General features: G+C 48.1%; 2 protein-coding genes across 3 annotated transcripts; one reads left to right on the top strand and one right to left on the bottom strand.

Moving 5' to 3' along the window:
* Positions 1–973: 973 nt before the first annotated feature.
* LOC108021949 (uncharacterized) lies at positions 974–7,945 on the bottom strand. Its single transcript, XM_017090776.3, has 3 exons — positions 6,053–7,945; positions 4,513–4,960; positions 974–4,450 (listed from the first exon to the last, which is right to left on the bottom strand). Exons 1-3 carry the CDS (start codon positions 7,122–7,124, stop codon positions 1,654–1,656), a joined length of 4,317 nt encoding a protein of 1,438 aa, XP_016946265.3. The 5' UTR covers positions 7,125–7,945; the 3' UTR covers positions 974–1,653.
* Positions 7,946–8,400: 455 nt separating this feature from the next.
* LOC108021951 (dynein light chain 1, cytoplasmic) lies at positions 8,401–19,984 on the top strand. Of its 2 annotated transcripts, XM_017090778.3 has the most exons (3): positions 8,401–8,564; positions 11,932–12,139; positions 19,823–19,984. In XM_017090778.3, exons 2-3 carry the CDS (start codon positions 12,032–12,034, stop codon positions 19,982–19,984), a joined length of 270 nt encoding a protein of 89 aa, XP_016946267.1. In that variant the 5' UTR covers positions 8,401–8,564; positions 11,932–12,031. The 2 variants fall into 2 exon arrangements, with proteins under 2 accessions (XP_016946267.1, XP_043949223.1); XM_044093288.2 differs by lacking the exon at positions 8,401–8,564 and having other exon boundaries at positions 11,916–12,139.
* Positions 19,985–20,007: the final 23 nt, after the last annotated feature.

Here is a 20,007-nt window from a genome sequence, read left to right on the forward strand (position 1 = left end):
ATAGGAGGATCAAAATTTAAGCCCCTTTTCATGTCCCATTTTTCCGTATTTCCAATGGCTTTCAGACTGGGACCCAAAACTGCACTTCTAATTTTCATAACTTGGCTAATTAGACCCCAATTTCAAAGGTTGATATCTCTATGAGTTTGTGGTTGAATTCTCTAACAATCTACATTTAAATATTTCAATTATAAGAGGGTCGAAATTTTAGCCCTTTTTCATGTCCGATTTTTCCGTATTTCCAATGGCTTTCAGACTGGGGACCCAAAACAGCACTTCTAACTTTCATAACTTGGTTAATTGGATCCCGATTTCGAAGGTTGATATCTCTATGAACTCGTGGACGAATTCTCTAACATTCTACATTTAAATATTTCAATTATAGGAGGGTCGAAATTTTAGCCCCTTTTCATGTCCCATTTTTCCGTATTTCCAATGGCTTTCAGACTGGGGACCCAAAACTGCACTTCTAATTTTTATAACTTGGGTAATTGGATCCCGATTTCGAAGGTTGATATCTCTATGAACTCGTGGACGAATTCTCTAACATTCTACATTTAAATATTTCAATTATAGGAGGGTCGAAATTTTAGCCCCTTTTCATGTCCCATTTTTCCGTATTTCCAATGGCTTTCAGACTGGGGACCCAAAACAGCACTTCTAATTTTCATAACATGCGTTTTTGGATCCCGATCTCGAAAGTTGATATCTCTATGAACTCGTGGTTGAATTCTCTAAAATTCTACATTAAAATATTTTAGTTACGAGAGGGTCCGAATTTTAGCTATTTTATTATATTCAATGGCTTTCAAACTTGTACTCTGTTTTTGGGGTGGCGACGTTCCAATATCTTCTCCCAAAGAGGGTCAAACTTTTAGGCCACTGCCGTGCCATACTATTTCTTTGAAAGGAGGGCCAGCACTTTAACCATTTTCAGACAAGCCCGTCCCACGAAAGCCCAGACTCGAGTTAATTATGCAAAAATATCATATGTATTTCATTGGATTATGCTTAGTGCACGAGAGCGCGATGACATAAACTTAATATGCAATCGCGAGGAGTAAACGTCTTACAAACGAAGCACAAAAAAAGAAAGTAAGTGATTAAAGTTATTAGCATCTCTCTTGTTAACTTAACTTATGAGCTAGCTTAGTCAACTTAGCGTAAAATTGTAAACCAAAAGACAAGATAAATACTTTCCGATGTGTTGTTCTTCCAAGTTCACAATCAATTTGAAAATAGAAAAAGGACATTTGTATGGAGGAAAACTGTCGGATGTTTTGGAGAACTGCTTACTGCAGGCAATACAAAAAATATATATGTATACTACATATCTGCAGATGCTATTTACTAACTGCGTTTTATAGCTACACTATGAATCTGTTTTACTGTTTAGGCTTAGGTATAAATATATATATTTATATGTATTATGCGATTTATATGGTGTTCTATATACAATAAAACGATATATCCCATGTGTGTGTGTGTGTGTGTGTGTGTGTGGTGTGCACATAAAATTTGTTTGTTATATTACACAATTTTGCATTTTGGATAAAGTAGAACTAGGATTTTAGGTTTTCCGTTGCTTGGGATTTGTACTTGCAAGTTGCTCGCCCAGCTTGATTTTGGGTTTTATTTCTGTTACAGTTTTGCCTAGCGCCTTCGCGTGGCCCCAGTGGGCGCGGCCAGTGATGGTCCTGGTGCTGCTCCGCCCGCAGATCCCGGCGATCCTCCTGCTCCCACCGCCGCCGCCCTGCTCCTGGCACTGTAGCAACTAATGGTTGTTATCAGGTTGCTGGAGTTGCCGCCGCCGCCACTGCCACTGCCGCTGCTGCTCCTCAGTGACCAGCGCTTGTTGAGGTGATCCGCCGCCGCCGCCAAGGCTGCCGTGTAGGCCCGCGTTCCAATCGCCAGCGTGGGCACCGCCGCATTCAGTTTCTTCGGCGAGGGTGGCGGCCGCGCGGATATGGCTCCATTGCAGGCCTGCAGGCGATTGGGTTTCGGATTCGCCGAGGATCCGCCGCCCACTAGGCCACTGGCGCCGGCACTGGCACTCAGGGTGCTCCGCCGCAGGCTGCGCCTTTGCTCGCGATCCTCGTGGCTGCGTTTCAGGCGCCTGGCGCTCAGGGCTCCCGCACCAGGAGAACCATTGCCCCGCGGCGTGCTGACCGGGTGGGCGGGGCTGCTGAATACGCCCGAACTGCTGCCTCCACTCGCAGGCGAGGTGTTGCCAACGGGTGTGGAAGAACCTCCTCCTCCGCCTCCGCCTGCGCCGGCCGAAACGGGAACATTTCTGGTACGCAGCGTTCGCTTGGTCATGTCCAGACCCAATCCGAGGCCCAAGCTGCAAAGGCTGCTACGCAGCTGCCTCTTACTCACACCACCGCTGGCCGTCAAGCTGTGACTGCGACGGGTCATCATCATGGAGCTGCTGGGTGGTACATTGCCACCGCTATTGCCACTCGAACTGGCCACTACGTTGACGCTGCGCCGGCGATTTGCGGCCGCCGCTGGATTGCTGCCGCCACTGGCCGATCCTCCGCCGCCCACTCGTCCCTCTGCCGGATTACCCGGCGATCCGGATGCGCCTGCTCCACCAACTGGTCCACCGCTGCTATCGCCATAGGCCACAATGGCCGCTGCACTGGAGGCAATGAAGGACTTGGGCTTGCCGTGCTTGAACATCTGGCGACGACGCGTCTGCATGTGCTGGTGATTCTCGTTGGGCACGTTGCGGTAGCGTCGCATCTGGCGGATTCGCGGGGCGGACATTGATCCACCCACTCCCGCCGATTCACCCGGCAGAGCTTCAGCCGTCGCGGCGCTGGCCACGGGTGAGATCTCGGATTCCTGCAGCTTCTGGAGGTGCTCGAATAGGTAGTGCACAGTATGGGCATCCTCTTTGTGGATTTCGGCCACCGTTTCCAGCACAGCAACGAATCCTTGATCCGGTTTGGCCTCCTGCTTCTTCGCCGGCTTCTTTTCCGGCTTGGCGAGTGGTTTCTCCATCTCGGTCTGCTTCTCCGGCAGCTTTTTCGGCTCCTTTTTGTCCACAAGCAGCTCGGGATCCACCAGAGTGGGTGTGGCGGGCAGCGTAGAGCTCACCTCGTTGTCCTGCAGCTCCTGTTCATGTTCCTGCGCCAGTTCCTGTTCCATGGCTATGTCTATTACCCCAGACTCTAGCTCCTCCACCTCGTCGTCCGGTAAGGTTGAAGCAATCCAATTGGCAGCGGCCACTGGGAAGGCAAACTGCTGCTGCCCCGAACTACTGATGGCCTCCACCTCCATTTGCTGCTCGCGCTGCAGCTGCTGCTCCAGCGCCACCTGCTCCTCCTCGGCCCGCTCCTGCTGCAGCAGGGCATCCAGCTCGATGAGCTCGGCCGGCTGTTGTGGCCACGATTCGGTGAGGCGCTCCCTCTCGCGCCTGGTCTCCAGCTGGGTCAGCGAGTAGCCCTCCTGCTGCTGATAGTGCTGCTGCTCCTGGATAATCTCAAACATGCTGCGATCCACCACAACGGATGCGGAATGGCCACTGTTTTGGTGTGCTGCCGCCTCGGCTGCGGCAGCCGCCGCGGAGCGTGAGCGTGCCTCCTGTTCTTCCTGTTCGTTCAGAAGGGTATTATACGACTCGGCGAAACTATAGCTACTCTCCAAATGCTGCTCCAGTTCACTGAGCTCTCGATTTTCAGCCCTTTCCGCTGGACTTATTGCTGGTGTGACTATGCTGTCGGCGTAAATGGCGCACTTGTCTATGCTGGTGTGCGAATACATCTCCAATGCTGAGCCATTCAATCGATCTGGCTCGGGTTCGGGTTCTGGTTCAGCTTGACCACTCCACGAGCTGTTAATGGCCGCCTTGCGCCACGTTTTTCTTGGGCTAAACAGACTCTGCTGCAGAATGCCGACGGATTTGGTCTCCTCCGCCTCCTCCTCCTCCTCCGAGTGCTCCTCCTCCACCGTTTCATCATCTTCCTCCGGCTCGTCCTCGCCCAAGCCAAAGTAATCGAAGTCACGAAAGGCTTCGGGAGGCAAATGCCGCTTGGCCAAGGCACTGTACGGCTGTTCCAGCACATACTCATCCTCCTCGATGAGAAAGTCGGGGTAGTTGTTCTCCGCATCCAGCGGCGGCAGCTCCTCGTCGTCCTCCTCCAGCAGTAGCTCCACCTCCAGGTCGGTGTCGCGTGCCATCGCGGATGGGGAACGCGCTGGGGTTGTGGGTACACTATTGTGGGCCGCGGGTGTTAGTATCACAGTCACAACGGACGTATTGTCCGCACGCATCTTTTTGGCGGCCCAGGTTTTGAGGGCTTGATCCACCAGCGCCTTGCTGGGATTCATCACGTCCTGTTCGTTGAGTATCTCGCCGATAAGATGCTCCTTGCGCACACTGTCCACGGCCTCCTGGGCGGTCACCACGTTCCACAGGCCATCAGTGCCAAAGATTAGACATCTGCGGGGTATTAACGATAATTAGCTTTATTTGCCTTTAGAATCTCTCAAAGAAATACCCACCTAAAGGTGCTGGGATCGATTTTGACCACCTTGACATCCGGATCGGGACTCACAACAAACTCCTTGAAGCGGGAGTTGTAGCTCCAGAGATCGCCCAAGGAGCGGGCCACCGCCAGAAAGGGTATATCATCCACCAGAGTTCTGCGACGAATGGGGCCGCGATGCATTGGATCCCTGGGTCGATTCCACACCACGCGCGGAACGCCCGATTTGATGGCCACATTGCCGCCGGCTCGCTGAATTCTCGTCTTCTCGGCCAGCGATTCCGGTTTGTGGTCCGTGGTCAGCGGTCGAGCCCGCCAGTTTCGCTCGCCCTTGTTCTGGTAGCCCAAAACGATCCCCGAGTCGCCCACATGACCGATGTAGATCTTCTCGCGGCGCATGAAGGCCACTGTGGCGGTGGTGCCTGCGGTGCTCAGGTGACCGTTGGCGGTGCGGGGCCATTTCTCTGCGGGATTGGGATGGAGAAATACGATTTGATCAGTCATCAGATTATACTTTAGTCAATGGGGTTTCTTTATAAAATCAGAGAGATAATGCCAAAGTAGACTAACTTGTCCTTTCCTCATGTGAAATATATGGATAGGGTTCTAAATATATAAATAATAAAAATAAGTATTCAATAAATTGGGTAAGCTGTTTTCTCTTCTGCTATTAATATTTCACAACCTCGTGAAATTGTACAATATATACAAATTGTATTTTATTCATAGCGAAAATCTTGAAGATCGTTAGCAAGCGCCGAGGTTTTTTTTCAAAACAATTTCCCCAATTACAAATATGAAATTGGAAAATTAAAAGAAAAGTATTCATGCTAAAAGTATTAATGAGGCAAACAAAGCCTTTTCAACAGCAGCTTTACATGATGAAAGGTTCGAAAGACACTTTTCGAGGCCCCTGCAATTTTGGCGGTAAAGTGGATGTTGTGGCTCATGAAAACATCGTCAAATATTGATATTTTCCCACACCAGAGGCGCAATCTCACAGATACACACAGGTATCTACACTTCTGGCATCCCTTGGATTTCTGTGTACTTTGTTTTTGCACAGAGGAAATGGGCACACATTTATTTTCTCTTTCCCCCCTCTCCAACACGCTCAGGCTGTCTCCCTCCTTCTCGCATTTCGAAACGCCTTCGTGGGTTCGCGCCACCATCTAGTGGTGCTGCTCTAACTCACGGCGGGGTTGCCATGCTTGGCGAGAGTACAGCCATATGGCAAGCCCGTGGAATATTCCACTAGCGATAACTGTGCCTGTGCCTGTGGCGGGGTGTGTGTGCGCGCGCGAGTGTGTATCTGTATCTTTTCTGGTGTGGGCCGAGCATAGAGATGAGCGATTGAGCGATGGTTGAGTCACCGCCGCCGCGCACGGTTGCATAATTGCCTAGAGATGGGAGACCCAGGGGAGCAGCTCGGGACCTGGGGTCACCTACTGTCGAGGGGGACGAAATGGCAACCCTGAGAGCGGGGATTCACCCGGCTCGAGCAGCAGCACCAGCCAGTGGCAAGGGAAAATCAGGGGGACATTGTGCTCTCTCACCTTGCTCCCGCCACATGGCGAAGTGTGTGGCGATGTAGCCCTCGCGTATGGCCGTCAGGACGTCCTCATCCTTGTCCGACCAGAACTGCTTCTGCTTGACAATCTCGAGCATTAGGTGCTCCTTGGCAAAGAGCGCCGCCTCGGGACCGCCGTGGCCGTCGTATATGCCGAAGAACGCGTATTCCAGTTCGTGGGTGATGGGCGACTCTTGGTAGGCCACCGAGAATTGGTCCTCCATGTACTTCCGGCCGCCCTGGCTGCACTGTCCCGTTACGCGCATATTGACGCCCAGGGAGGAGCAGGGCGAGGGATTGGAAGCACCGGAAGCACTGGAAGCACCGGAAGCACTGCAACTGGCATTGGAGTTGGAATTGCTGCTGGAACCGCCCTCTGGATGCGATCGCGCTGGAACGACCGCTGCCGACCGGCGTAGGCGACTTTGTGCCGCCCCACCGCCGCCCCGAGAGCGATTTGTTGATGGATTCGGCGGCGGCGGCTGTTGTTTCTTTGGGTTTAAAGGCTTGGCTGGTGATCCCCCCTCCACATCCACATCCATGTCCATGTCCATTGCAGCTTCCAGGCCGGGAATGCTGCTGCTGCTGCCGCTGCTGCTACTCCTCTTCACCACCACTTCCAGCTCCACGGCCTCTTCCAGTTGCTCGTCCCTTCCCGCTGCCGGTGCAACAACAACAACAACACTACTGCTGGCATCCAGTGCTGGATGGCACCCACTGTCGTTATTGTTATTGTTGCTGCCGCCGTGGCGAGAAGAGGACAACTGCTGTTGCTGCTGCTGTCGCGGACTAACGGTGGCCGTTGCCCCTGCGCCCGCTGTGCGCCCACCATCATCCGCATAATAGTTTATAATATCGTATTCCAGGCACGGTCCCTCGGCATCGGTGTCCGCGTCCGCGTCCGCCTCCTGGAAGGCGCCGCTGGCCGTGTCCGCGGCCGTTGGCGTCTCCTTCAAACGCACCACCGTCCGCTCGATGGCCGACTTGATGAGGCATCTGTTGGCACTGGAAGTGGCTGCCGTTGTGTGGGCATTACCCTTATTGTTGGCGGGCAACATCTTCGCGGCTGTGGCTGTGGCTTATTTCTCGATTTGTTGCTCCCTCTATTCCCGTCGTGTTTTTGTTTATGTTGCCGCTGCCGCTGCGGTTGCGCTTCTTCTTCCAGGGCTTCCTCCTCTTCCCCCGCCTAGACGACGTCGTCGCGCAGCAGTGTTGTAATTTCCGATGACATTTGGCACTCTCACACACACGTACGAAACAACAAGAAGAACAATAAAAAAAAATGGGAGTATATGTGTGTATAAAGTACTAGAGGGCTCTATCTCCCTCTGGCAGACCTGGCGTTCGCCGGCAGAGCGAGCGAGACGACTGTAGGGGCTGCCTGCGTCCGTTTGCGTCGTGTATTTACGTTCGCCACTGTGCCCGTGTGTGTGCAGCACCCATCTAGCGTATTTAGTATTTTGTATTTGCAAATTGGCCGCCAAAACTGATGAATTTTCCTTGATTTCAAGCGCCCGAAACGAGCGAAGAGCCTGCGCCTCACAGTTCCCGTGCGATTGGGCGTGTGGAAAGCGCCCTTCTGGGCAGACGACCACCGCGAAGACTCAATGCCAGGGCGCGCAGTTTCACCTTGATGATTTGTTGTTCGCCAGCATTTTCTGCCCTTTATTTCTCTCACGTCCTCGCAGCCTCGCAGCACTTTTGTGTTTTTTCACGTTTTCCCCTTTTTCGGTTGCTAGCGCGCACACAACCACACACACAACAACAAAATTCACGGTAAATTGTTTAACAAAAATTGTGTTGAAAAAAAACGAGACAAGACGAAAATCAAATAGAAAGCGTGTGACCGTCGGAAGTAGGGCGAAAATACCACGTTCGATGGCTGGCGGAAAATACTGGAAGCACACTTATCGATAACAGCGCTGGCAAGTATTGGCGAGAGTATCAGGAATCGATAGCATGCCGCTACTCAGCTGTTCTTATCGGAGAGCAGCCCTGACAACAGTGATGCCGACCCTCGTACAGCAGCCTATCGAATATAGAATATGGCCTATCGAGTGCTGGGTTCCGTGGTGTTGAGGTGGTAAGTCTATAATTTTCAAACGTTTAATGGAACACTCTACCCGAAGTTAATCAACTGCATAATTGATAAGAATAGTTAGTAGTAATTCACACCTTTTGACAGCACTGCGCCATGGCCGATACATCGATAACGGCCAGCACCGCTGCCAGACGCCGCCCGCCAGACGCGGCCTGCCAGACGCCGCCCGGCGCCGGCCAATCAGGGCGCCGAACGACTCGCATGTCGGCGCCCGTCGCCCGACGTCCGACGACCGAATCGGAACCGAAGCCGAAGCCGTCGTCGACGTCGTCGCCGTCGCCAAGTTTACTTAGTTTATCACCAGCCAGCCAGCCAACAACCAAACGCTCAGTAGTTCCAGTGCCGAGCTGCTTCCATTCACCGTTTCCAGTACAAGCCCAGGCGACAACGCTTAGCGGTAAAGGCACCCACACACCCACGCAAAAGTACCAGAAGGGCACTGTTTTTTTTTTTTCACCGTTTGCCCGGTTTTTCAACAATTCCAAAACGCCCAAGAAGTACCTGGCGGCGCTCTCTTTTTTTTCACGTTCTCGCCGAAGAAGAAGAAAAAGTGCAAAAAGCCGCGGCGTGCTAAATTTGTATTGCGTGCAAAATTGCTAACAAAAGGAAAGGCAGGAAAACAAGAGGGGAAACCCACACACACGCACACGCACTCGGTTCTTTTTTCTTTTTTTTTGAGTTCGAGCCTAATGCAGAATTAGAATTATTTCGGTGACAGCTGTTGAACTCCAAGTGGCAGAGGAAAAAAATCGCGCGCAATCAGCAAGTATCAAGAGGTAAGTAATAGAAAATAGGTGGTTAAGATGCGGTGTGAATGTTCTTGAGAGCCGAACGCAACGTTGTGCAATTTTAATAATGCGAAAAATTCCCATGGTGCAAAAGTATGTGGGAGAATACGGGGCGCATGTGTTTTTTTTATTTTTCGCTTTTTTGGAGCCCGATGAGCACGGTGAAATCGAGTTTTCGGGTTGACGTCATTTTAATTATGCATGGCAGCGCAGGTAATGGGCGAGAATTTTGGTTGGCTCGTTTCCGCTTCATTTTTCGCGAACGTTCCAGCTAATGATTGATCAGCCGCCAGCAGTTTCGGTTTCCCCCAATTAGAGGAGAGTCCTGTGTAGAAAATTCGCGCGTTTCCGATTCCAAACGGGAAATTCAATTATCCTGCGTGCATGGCCCGCGCGTGTGTGTGTGTGTGTGCTTGGGATGGCCAGCAAAAAGCGTTGCATACTTGCAGGTGCAGGTCCCGGTCCACTCGGCTCTCTCTCTCGGTGGTTCCTCCTTTCTCTTCGCTGTCAGCCTGTCATTTATAATTTCATTTCATGTCGGCGCGTGTGTGTGTGTGCGGCACACTGCACAAAATAAAAATACAACAAGCTCAGTTTCGCGCTACTTCTCTTGCTCATAAATATACAAGTTGTGCTCTCTTCCGCTTCCTGTTTCCCTCTTCCCCCCTCACCCATCGCCTCCCATCTGTCTCTCTCGCTCCGTTTAACTGTCAATGCAGTTTTCTAATTGACTTCATCAGAAGAGCAGGAAGAAGAGGGCGGGAGCGTGAGCAGGAGTAGGAGCTGGAGCTGGAGCAGGAGCAGGCTGTAGCATCCGTGCACCAACACACACATGCCGTCCCTCTCACTCCATCGCCTTAGGCCACCTGTCAACTCTGCGTTGTCTCCCTCTCTGCTCCCTTGTCGGCCCACTACCGTTATGATTTGTCTGCCCTGCACTTTACTGTCAAACGTCAGAAACACGAACAAACCTGCTAAATCGAAACAAACTTCAGTCGCCTACAAAGTGCCTAAGGGAACACGTCGTTTCAGAACTGAAAATAAACTAACAAAATCGAACAAATTGAGCAAATCGGAAATTTATCTCGTCCCTGTGCTCCCGAGGAAGAATACGCTCAAGTCGTGACAGTACTGCAAGCTATCACTCGGGTAATAGTCCTCTAATATCTAGTGAGGTAAGTTAGTTTGATGATGTTGATAAGCAATGTCTGAAAGAGGTTGGGGATCCTACAATTCCATTGGGGTTTCCAGAAATAAATTCTCTGCAACCAAATTCACTTGGATTCCATATCCATATGTATATTCCAATTTTAACCGAACTTGTTTGGAATTTTTACTTCAAATGCAAGCCTTAAGTCGAGATATGTACATAAGAAGTAGTGGTACACCCTCGAAATAAGTTGGGATACAAAAAGCTACAATTGTACGATTCGTGTTTTAATAGGAATTTAAGGTTAAAATTACTTTTATAACTTTTCTCTGGTAGAATTGCCTGAAACTAATACGATCGATTAAGAAAATATTTTTTAAGTATCAGACAAAGACTTGTGAAAAGCTAACAAACAACTAATGCTGCATTATAACTGTGAAAGTAATTCCTAGGGCCATCACCTACTAGTGAGCGGTTGTTTGTAGGAAGTAATGACTGTACTTGCAGGCTTGTTTACCCAGAGGACAGGAGTTCGTTGTTATTAGCTCGCACACGTCGGACTTGGTGGTCGCTTCAACTTTGGTGTGTTGGGGGGCCATTGGATAGTGGCTAGAGCAAGGAGACTGGTATCGTAGCGACTAAATTTGGTTGCGGCTGCTTTGCGATGCCACCTTGCTGCCCACTTTAGCGCCAACAACCACCCACCACCCACCTGCCAGCCGAATTTTCCACTCGCTGATTTTGAGGTTGCAATTGCAAAATACCAAGCGCACTTGGGGAGCTCTACACTGGTATTTCGTGCTGTTTGCTTTGCTTTTCCCATGCTTTTGCTATGCTTTTCGCAACTAATAAGCAATGCCACGGCTCGCAAAAGTATGCTACGAAAAAGAGCAGCAATTGCACTGGCATCTCTCTGCGTGCGAGTGTGTGTGTGTGCATGTGTGTGAGCCTTGAATTTGAATTAGTTGTTGTTGCTATTGCTGCTGTTCTTTCGCAGCAGCAGCAGCCTCTCTGTCATGGCCACCTCTGCGTGTGTGTGTGTGTGTGTGTGTGTGTGGGTGTGTGGGTGAGAGAGAGCGCCTCCGCTCAAGGCCATGTTGCACTGCACTGCTTGTGCTGGCATCTCGCTCGCTCTTGCCAATTTAAATGCATGCTGCATCTGCATATCGCCCGTTAATTGCCACTGGTATGTGTGCGAAAGGCTCTCTGCGAGCTCCCGTGCGTGCGTGTGTGTTAATATATGTCATACTGTGGCTCTGATATTTGATTTGTAATATTGCCGCTTGTATTGCTTGTGTTTCTATAATTAAATTGCCAGGCTTTTGGTGTGTGCGAACTGGCCCGAAAAAGTATGCAATGCGCCTGCGTTAATAAATCGTGCACAGCGCGAAACGGGTGGCTCATTGCTTATAAGTAGCTTGCAACTATATAAAATATTTTTTTATGTTTTAAAAATCAGAACAAATCAAATTTGCCAGTACTGCAGAATGTAATAATAGTGTAATAATTTACTATTCAAATTGAAAATATTACCATTCCTTATATTATTAAATCAGTGAAAGATATCTTAATTAAAAAAAAAATGGTTGGCAGGATGGTGGCAAGGGTGGCCTTATTATGCCAGTACTCTGGTTAATTTATTATATATGTCTATTCTTTTGAAGCACCATTTCGTTCGGTGTATGTATGTGCTGAGTGTGTGGGAGCTAACTTGATTAAAACCCGCTCTTTAATTAAAAAAATGCTAATCATATTCCCGATGTGCTCGCCGCCTCCCTTCAGTGGCGTTGCTCATCTCTCTCTCTCTTTCCCCCATCTCGTTGCAGTTTCCGAAGTCAAGCAGCTGAAAAAAGCGCCATTTTTGAAACAATCGGACTCGAGTGAAGTTGTAAGCACAGGAGCACAGAGCAGAAAACATCAGCCAGGATGTCTGATCGCAAAGCCGTGATTAAGAACGCCGACATGAGCGAGGAGATGCAGCAGGACGCCGTCGACTGTGCGACACAGGCCCTCGAGAAGTACAACATCGAGAAGGTGAGCTATAGAGTTGCAATGGGGCTTCCAAGGGGGGAGATACCCAAAGGAACTAACAAGATTCCTCAGAAACTGAAATACACTCAATCCCATAAGGTGTCATATTAGTAAACAACATTTTCTAGTTATACTCTGAACTCCTCTCTACTCATGCATTCTATGCATTTTAGTTAATTTTTAGCTGAAGATCGTTGAATGACAACTGCTAAATCACCCACATCCTGCCCCTGATTAGGGGATGAACAAAGGGGGTTAGCAACAGAGAATGGGCGGGCACAACAGGTGCTTTTTCAGGGGGTGGCACTGGGACACTGGTGTTTGCAGGGAAGCGCTGTAACATGATTTCTTAAACGGCCAATTCATGGGCCTGCTCCCCGGGCTGGGCCATTAATTAATCAGCAGAAAATCAACAATTCCAGTTGGCAGGGTTTCGAGTTGATCCAGCAAACTTTCCATTTGAACACAAATGAAATGTGAGGCTTCCTTCTGCGCTGGGGGGATAATTAGATAAATACAGGAGCAGGCTCCCCGGCAAGACCAGCTGAAATTGAAGGCATCACTTTAATGTTTGGCAAACAAGGTTATTAGAAAGGGGAGACTGGCAGTATTATTATTTTGGCCCAAATCTATAATTAAATTGGAACCACTGCCTCACGCACACACGCCTTGGCTTTTCCAGGGGTTTTCCCCGTGCGTTCGCCTGTGTGTGTGTGTACACATTGTTGCATCTCTGGCCAGTGGAAACATAAAACCCGTAGCAACCGCCCACTCGCTCGCTCAGTAGACTTGTGGTTTGAACTGCGTTTGGCAATTTCGCAATTTTGCGGTGCAGCCCTTGGGTTATTCCGCCATTTCCACTTCCACTTCCATTTCCACGTCCATTTCCCCCATCCACCCGCTCGCGATCCCACGCCCCCACGGACTGCGTCACAGTTTTGCCTCCTGGCTGGCCTCCGGGCTGACGAACTCCTTTCACAAACAACGTGCAATATTTGCCTGCATTTTCCGGGAATTTTAGTAATTTTATCACTCTTCCTTGACCTTTGCCCTTATCATCATACAGCTGCATTTTATGGACAAAGTCAGCAGCAGCAGCATGTTCACAATTTGATTATATCGCTGGCTATGCCGGACAATAGCTGTGTTTTTGGGGAAATTGAACAAAGTCCGTCCCTCAGTTCAAAGCCAGCGGTCGGTCGGGTGCGCTGTACGCGTGCCGGCCGAGGCTGGGCAGAGCTATTGGAGGCTGTTCTAGAGGTGGACAAAGTCGGGCGAAGGGCGGGCTGACCATCATTAACAATGTCCGACGTTGGGAGGCGAGACACAACAACTGAAATAAGCTCTTGATTCAGTCGGCAGCCAGTGCAAGGAGCAACAATAACAATAGCCAAGGAGGGGGAAAAAAGCAGCAGCAGAGGAAAAACAAAATCAGCCAGCAATGTCAACAAAGTCGAAGAAATTGAATAATCAATAGACGTACGGGGGTACAGGGATTGCGATTGAGCGGAAACACATACAACCAGCGCGGGTGCACAGGGAAAAAATGGGGCAACATAGGGAGTTTACGCATATAGAACCCATGGGAAATATGTTATAGCCAGTAGAGCACCTAAAACAGTTACTATGTTTATACGATAGGAATCACGATTTCCTAAAAGCGCAATATGGAAATAACCCCTGTTTATACGACACATATCATTTCGTGATTTGCTTTCAGTAGAGATGCCAGACGTGTAAAATTTAATTTTTTAGTCTGGTCTCACTTTTACAAAACGTAAACAAACCAAACAACGCAATGGATAAACTAAAATTCTTCATTTACAATCGGCAAATAAGAACCGAAAAATAATATCCAAACTTACTGAGTGGCGGAACAGAAGGTCGATGGCTTTATTAAAAGCAAGGCACAGCGTTGCCACCTGGTCTGCATAGCGTTAAGTTGGTTGCGCACAACAATTTCACGCTTTCAGGCTGAAATCATGGTCACATTTCGTGTGTTGCCGAATTCGGTAGCGGTAGTAAGAGGTAATTCTAACGTTTTTTGATAGTCCAAAATGATTTTGGCAATAAATATCAGCAAACATGGTCCTTAAAGAACCGTGCTGCCCAAGTATTTCCAACTATTTTCCTCAGTGCCAGCGCTGGTCAAAGTGCGGACCCTGACCGAGGTCAGTAGGAATATGACTGGCGGAAAAGCAGGGAAGGAAAAACAAGCCGGTGGAAGGGAAAGCTGCGGGGGATTGCCATCAGCTGGCGGGCCTTTGTCAATGCCAATGGCAGAAGACAACACACTGAGACCGAGACCGAGACTGCGACTCTAAGACACAGGGAAAATGAAAATGAAAATGGAAAACGGTGTGAGGGGGGAAACCAACGCTCGGGCCTTCGAAAGCAGAGTAAAGCAAAGTAAGCTTGGAATCACAGCGGAAGTGGATAAGAGGCCAGGGTGAGATGGGGAGGTGGGGGTACGGAGGTGGAAAAGCCCGGAGAGAGATTTTGCTAATTGAGCAGTAGGCGCAAAATGTACACAGTGGATGCTCCAGACTTGAATTCTCAAAGTGCAAATGGTAAATGGGTAACTACTCTGAAAAGCGTGCCAAATCAATGGTATTTGCATATTTTTTGTAGTGATTTTGGCGAAGGTCAGTACACTGCTCATTGCCCGTTCCTTCCAGACTCATGAAGTACGAATGGTTTTCAGCTTAAAAGCGACATTTTTTTTCTCACTGTATTAACCAGGTCCTGGGCCTAAAAGTATGCCGCACAATTTGTTGAATGTTTGTCACTGCGCGGCGAGGGGCGGCATGGTTAGCACTGGGGGTGGGTGGGCGTATAGCATCGCCCTCGGCCAGTGCAAAAGCACCTGAACCACCCACTTCGAGCCTGCCTCCGTGGCTATAAATAAAATATATGCCACACGATTGATTGCCTTTTTGTCTTCACTCTTCCTTTCACCGTCTCTTTTTCTCCCGCCCCATTGCATAATAACAAGTTGGCCCTTATTTCTCGCTGTGTATGTGTGTGTTTTTTGTGGGTAATTAAATATGGATTTTTGTGGGTTTTTTTTCTTGGCTTTGTCTTTCATTTGCTTTTCCCCATTTTGCTGCGGGGCAGAAACACAAATTTAATTGCTTGGATGAAAACGGAGAAATTGCCGCTGTCTAATGGGGAAAATGTAAAATAAAAATAGAATAGACTCTCGGATGGGAGGGCGACCTTTAACCTTTGCGAGATGCTGCGTGCGCGGGTCAACAGAAGTTGCATTGGCAAGCCTCTTGCGTTGCCAATAGTTTCGAATCAATAATTGACCTGGTAAACCCATTAGATCTATGGTATTTCCTGGCCGATTATGGGTTCAAAATTCCAATCAGGGCGACACAAAAGCCGGAAAAGTTGGCCGGGGGCGGGGCGGGGGCAAAAACAATTTTTGGTATCCATTAGATACGCAACTAATACTACTGGCGGGGCGTGCGGGTGGGGGTGGGGGTGGGGGTGTTGGCTCCCCTTGGGGCGCCCAAGGGTTGAGCCCGACCCACTGGGCCGTGGCTATATGGTATATATTTTTAGGGGCGCGCAACCTTTCGGGCGGCTTAAATCGTATCCATAGGCATTATGCTGCCCCCCGTGTTCCCATGTATTTGCGTGCCCCTGTGTGTCCGTGTGGGCCGCGATTTAAAGGCAAAGCCCTAAATAAGCCAACAAGAGGGCCAAAAGAGAAGGGAAAGAACACCAGAAATGAAATGAAATGAAAGCGGGAAAAGCAGCAGCGCAGCCGAATATAAATTTCCAGTTCAATTATTTTTTGGCCTTAGGTCTCTTCTCTTCTATCATTTTAATAAATGCAATTGGGTCTTGCAACAGCTAAAAAAGGGAATTAACTGAGTGCAGGAAACAATTTTAGGAATAACGTGGTGGGTTTGTGTTCAGATGTGCAATATTTTGTAGTAACTTACAGCCCAACTTAGTCAGATTTACTGGCAGGCGACTTGTGAGAGTTAGGCTAATGGAAATACGACCCATGGAAATGGCAGCTGGTGAGAAGGGGCGCATTCAATAATGACACTGCGCTGAGCAAACTTAATACTGCTTTCAAAAGCGAATTTAATTAATTTTCCCTGGCCTGCCGGCCGTTCCATAGGATACTTTTGTTTACCTTCTGGCGGCGCACAAAAGGCAGAACCCCTTCGGAGGCCAATAGTGAGGGATAAATAAAAAATAAAATGATATCGAAACGATGAGACAAACATATTTCGGGGCTGGGGCATTTGTAGTGCTATTTGTTGTGGGCTTTGTTTGTGATTTTTGCGTGGCAAAGAAATGTTTAATCAATATGCGGGCAGCCGGAGAGTGTTTGTGTGCAAACAGACTGTTGTCGAGTGTGTAAAAAGCCAACACATGCACCTGCACTCGCCTCTGTTGACACACATCCATCGAGTGCGAGGCTTTTCCGCTTTCCTCCTCTGCCGCTTCCATTTGCATTCCTTCAAACGTGTCCGGGCATACTTGCCGGGGCTCACGGTCCCGAGGACGTTGTCCAGGTGTGGTCTAAATGGACAGGGGCTTACCGGGGCCTCCTTACTGGCGTGCATGCACTATTTATATTTCTTCCAACGCACTTGCAAGGCTTTCAGCACGAACAGAGTGCGAGAGTTGGAAAACAAGTATCTTTGAGGTACACAGGTATTGAAAGAAAGATACTCCAAAAGAGCACCCCTTATGTCTGTGGATTACTCGCACGAAAGCCTGGCAAATGATATGACCAAAATTGCCATGTCGATTTTATTAGGCTGCATTTGTTGTATATTCGAATAGCTGCCCACACGCCTGGTTTTTAGTGGCACAACCCCCTGCTGCCACCTTTGTGTCTGTGTGGCAGAATGTTCATTTGGTGCTTTTTCGGCGTTGCCAAAACAAAATTCCATGGCATTGCTAGGGGGCGGTGGCGAAGCGGGCCTCACCCCAATCCAAATTGAATATAAAACAATCAACTTTATATTGTCGTCTGACACGACACGAAAATCCACACGCAATAGGCTGCAAAGTAAAAAAGAAGTCTGAAAATGGAAAATGGAAAACAGAACATGTCCGAAAGAAGGGCCCAAGGGAAAAGCCCATGGAAACTAGGGAACAGCTGGAATGACTTAATAGCAACGATCGCTGAAGGCATTCCGTTACAGTGCGACCCCGAGAAGGCGGACCAGGCTTCAAATTTGCTTTCTTATTTCTTTCGAGTCGATGAAAAATCTCCCTAATAAGCGCTTAAATAACTATATTTTGAGAGTTAGGTTCTGATATCCAATAAGCCTTTATAGAGATGGAATATAACATCCGTAGATCAGTATATTATAAGGTTATAATTGTTATATTATAAAGTATCTATCTAGCATAAAGCAGTAATTTTATAATATCTCTATATCGATGATTTATAAAATGGTGTCTCTTTCAACTCGAGAAATCTTCCCCAAATCATTATTTTGATAATTGTTTTTCATTTTCCAAAATATATTACACAATATTGCTACATTCCAAGTGTCCTTTATTGGTTCCCAATATATTGAAGGCGTCTTGCTTAACGAAGTACGACTGTGTAATGCGACAATGATGACGACAGCTTTGATTGAGGGATGGCTAGGGAACAAGGCATTGGATAATGGCACTCAACTAAATCAGCTTTATATGGTTTTTCCTTCCTCCTTCGAGGGTCTCGCTTCTCCTCGCTTGTCCTGTTTGTTTTATTATTTCATCGCCGTTTGTTTTGAGGTTACCGGGTTAAGTTTATGACTCTGCACGCATCCCCTGCACCAACCGTGGGCCCTACCTTCTGAACCCCCTCCGTTTTCTTTTTCGACCCCACCCATGACCGAACGAAATCAACTCCAAGTGTGGCGCCCGAAAGTATGGCGAAGGCAAAACTTTCAGATTGCCCCAACTTTCGGAAGAGAACAATTTTATTTTTGCCATTCTTTCTATGGCTTTTATTACGCTAAGCATTCCCCATTCCTTGCGCTGTTGCCACAGATGTGGGAAAACATGATAATTGGACAAGCATCTAGTGGTGAAGGATTTTTTCTTTTACAAATTTAGAGCGGCAATGAAAAAATATTAAAAAAAGAAAATTGGATCCAAAATATACAGTTGGCCTAAGCTCAAAGATGTTTTCAATGGCCAGCTCTTGTTTTGAGATCGTTTTACTTTGTTTTACAGGTTAGGTTTTACACTTATCAGAACTTTATTGTAGTTTTACCATATATTAAATAAATATATTGAAAACCTTCATTAGGTACAAAATATTTAGTTTAAGGAGATAAAAATCAAGGAAAATTCGGGATAGCAAGCTCTTAATTTGAGATCTTATACCTTGCTTTGTAGGTTAGTTTTCATATTTATCGGAACATCATTGTGTTTGTACCAAATATTAAATAAATATTTAAACAATCTTAACTGGATACAAAATATTTAGTTTGTGGGGATAAAAATCAAATATATTTTGGGATATTTTAAATGGCAAGCTCTTAATTTGAGATCCTTATACATGGCCTTATGGGTTTGGTTTTATATTCATCAGAACTTTATTGTATTGACTAGATATTTTGAAATACTAAATTGAATGCAGTATATTTAGCTTGTAATGATAATTACCAACGATTTGGGATACATTTTTCCGACCCTCGACCAAGAGTTCAGCCCGTCTTTGTTTGTGAAGCTAAATATCCAGGATATTGTGAGCTATTTTAGCTGGCAGCCTTTGCTTTGGCATCCTGAACCTGCTTTAAAGTGCCTCGAAGGTCGCTCCCATGTTTATCTGACCTCCATTGTGCTCTCCCTATATACACACATTTTTGCGGGCTGGCTGCTGCGTGTGCCGGCGAGTGTGTGCCTTTGCGTAACCCTGGCTGTAGCCGCCAAAGCGACTGACAATGACCTTTGACATTTGCCACTCTAGACTGCACGGGCTTCGGCGCCGTGCTTCTGGTGTTTCAAACCACCATTCTGCAGTGTTTTAGCACTCGAACTGGCTTTTGCTGTTTATTCCAACCCTGTTCTACACACTTTCTCCCTCGCTTGCCGCCAATTTCACCCGCCTTGGCCGCACTTCCCGTGTGGCAACACACACACATAATTAGCCTTTGCCTCAAGAACTACTGGCCTTTAATTTCCACCAAATGGCCCAATGCGAATGTGGCGGCAACCGCAATCATAACTAACTCATTAGCACAGAAACTTTGCGCCCCCTGCCTGTTTTTTGAGGTCACATTTCGGGTTAGCCCACTGCCAGAGCCCCGGGGAGTGGGCGGGAGTTCGAGTTCCAGTGGAATGGAAAATGGGTTTTTCGCCTGGCATTTTATTGAGCTTGCCGTTGGCCGCTAATTCCGAAACAGTTAGCAGCCACTTAGGCATTTGTTTTCGCCCGTTCTGCCCGGCTTACGGCGGCTGGGGGCTTCTCTCTCCTCGGGCCATTGCATTTCTGACAGCTTTATGGAATTTGGCGTTAACTTGTTCGACAATTGGCAGCTGCACCAGGGGGGGAGCGGGGATAGGAGTGTAAAGTACTCTGCGAAATTGAGTTACCACTTGCAAGCCCCTTTAATATTAGATTATGACAGGGACGGAGGCATTGAACATTCAGCGATGTAAGCCAACTAAAAACCAACTCATGCCTTCCCTTCCCCTCTCCAATTTCAGGACATTGCGGCCTACATCAAGAAGGAGTTCGACAAAAAATACAACCCCACATGGCACTGCATTGTGGGCCGCAACTTTGGATCGTATGTCACCCACGAGACGCGCCACTTCATCTACTTCTATTTGGGCCAGGTGGCCATTTTACTGTTTAAGAGCGGTTAAAGTATTGTCGAGTCGGATGAAGT

Source organism: Drosophila biarmipes, chromosome X (assembly GCF_025231255.1).
Source record: "Drosophila biarmipes strain raj3 chromosome X, RU_DBia_V1.1, whole genome shotgun sequence".
NCBI classification, from domain to species: Eukaryota; Metazoa; Arthropoda; class Insecta; order Diptera; family Drosophilidae; genus Drosophila; species Drosophila biarmipes.

What these genes read in the sequence shown, in the direction of transcription:
- LOC108021949 (XM_017090776.3), bottom strand. Translation starts at nt 7,124, where the DNA reads ATGTTGCCCGCCAACAATAAGGGTAATGCCCACACAACGGCAGCCACT. An exon ending in CGCCATGTGGCGGGAGCAAG is followed by an intron (nt 4,961 to 6,052) that starts GTGAGAGAGCAC and finishes CCAATCCCGCAG; the next exon opens with AGAAATGGCCCCGCACCGCC. An exon ending in ATCGATCCCAGCACCTTTAG is followed by an intron (nt 4,451 to 4,512) that starts GTGGGTATTTCT and finishes AATACCCCGCAG; the next exon opens with ATGTCTAATCTTTGGCACTG.
- LOC108021951 (XM_017090778.3), top strand. Translation starts at nt 12,032, where the DNA reads ATGTCTGATCGCAAAGCCGTGATTAAGAACGCCGACATGAGCGAGGAG. An exon ending in AGAAGTACAACATCGAGAAG is followed by an intron (nt 12,140 to 19,822) that starts GTGAGCTATAGA and finishes CTCCAATTTCAG; the next exon opens with GACATTGCGGCCTACATCAA.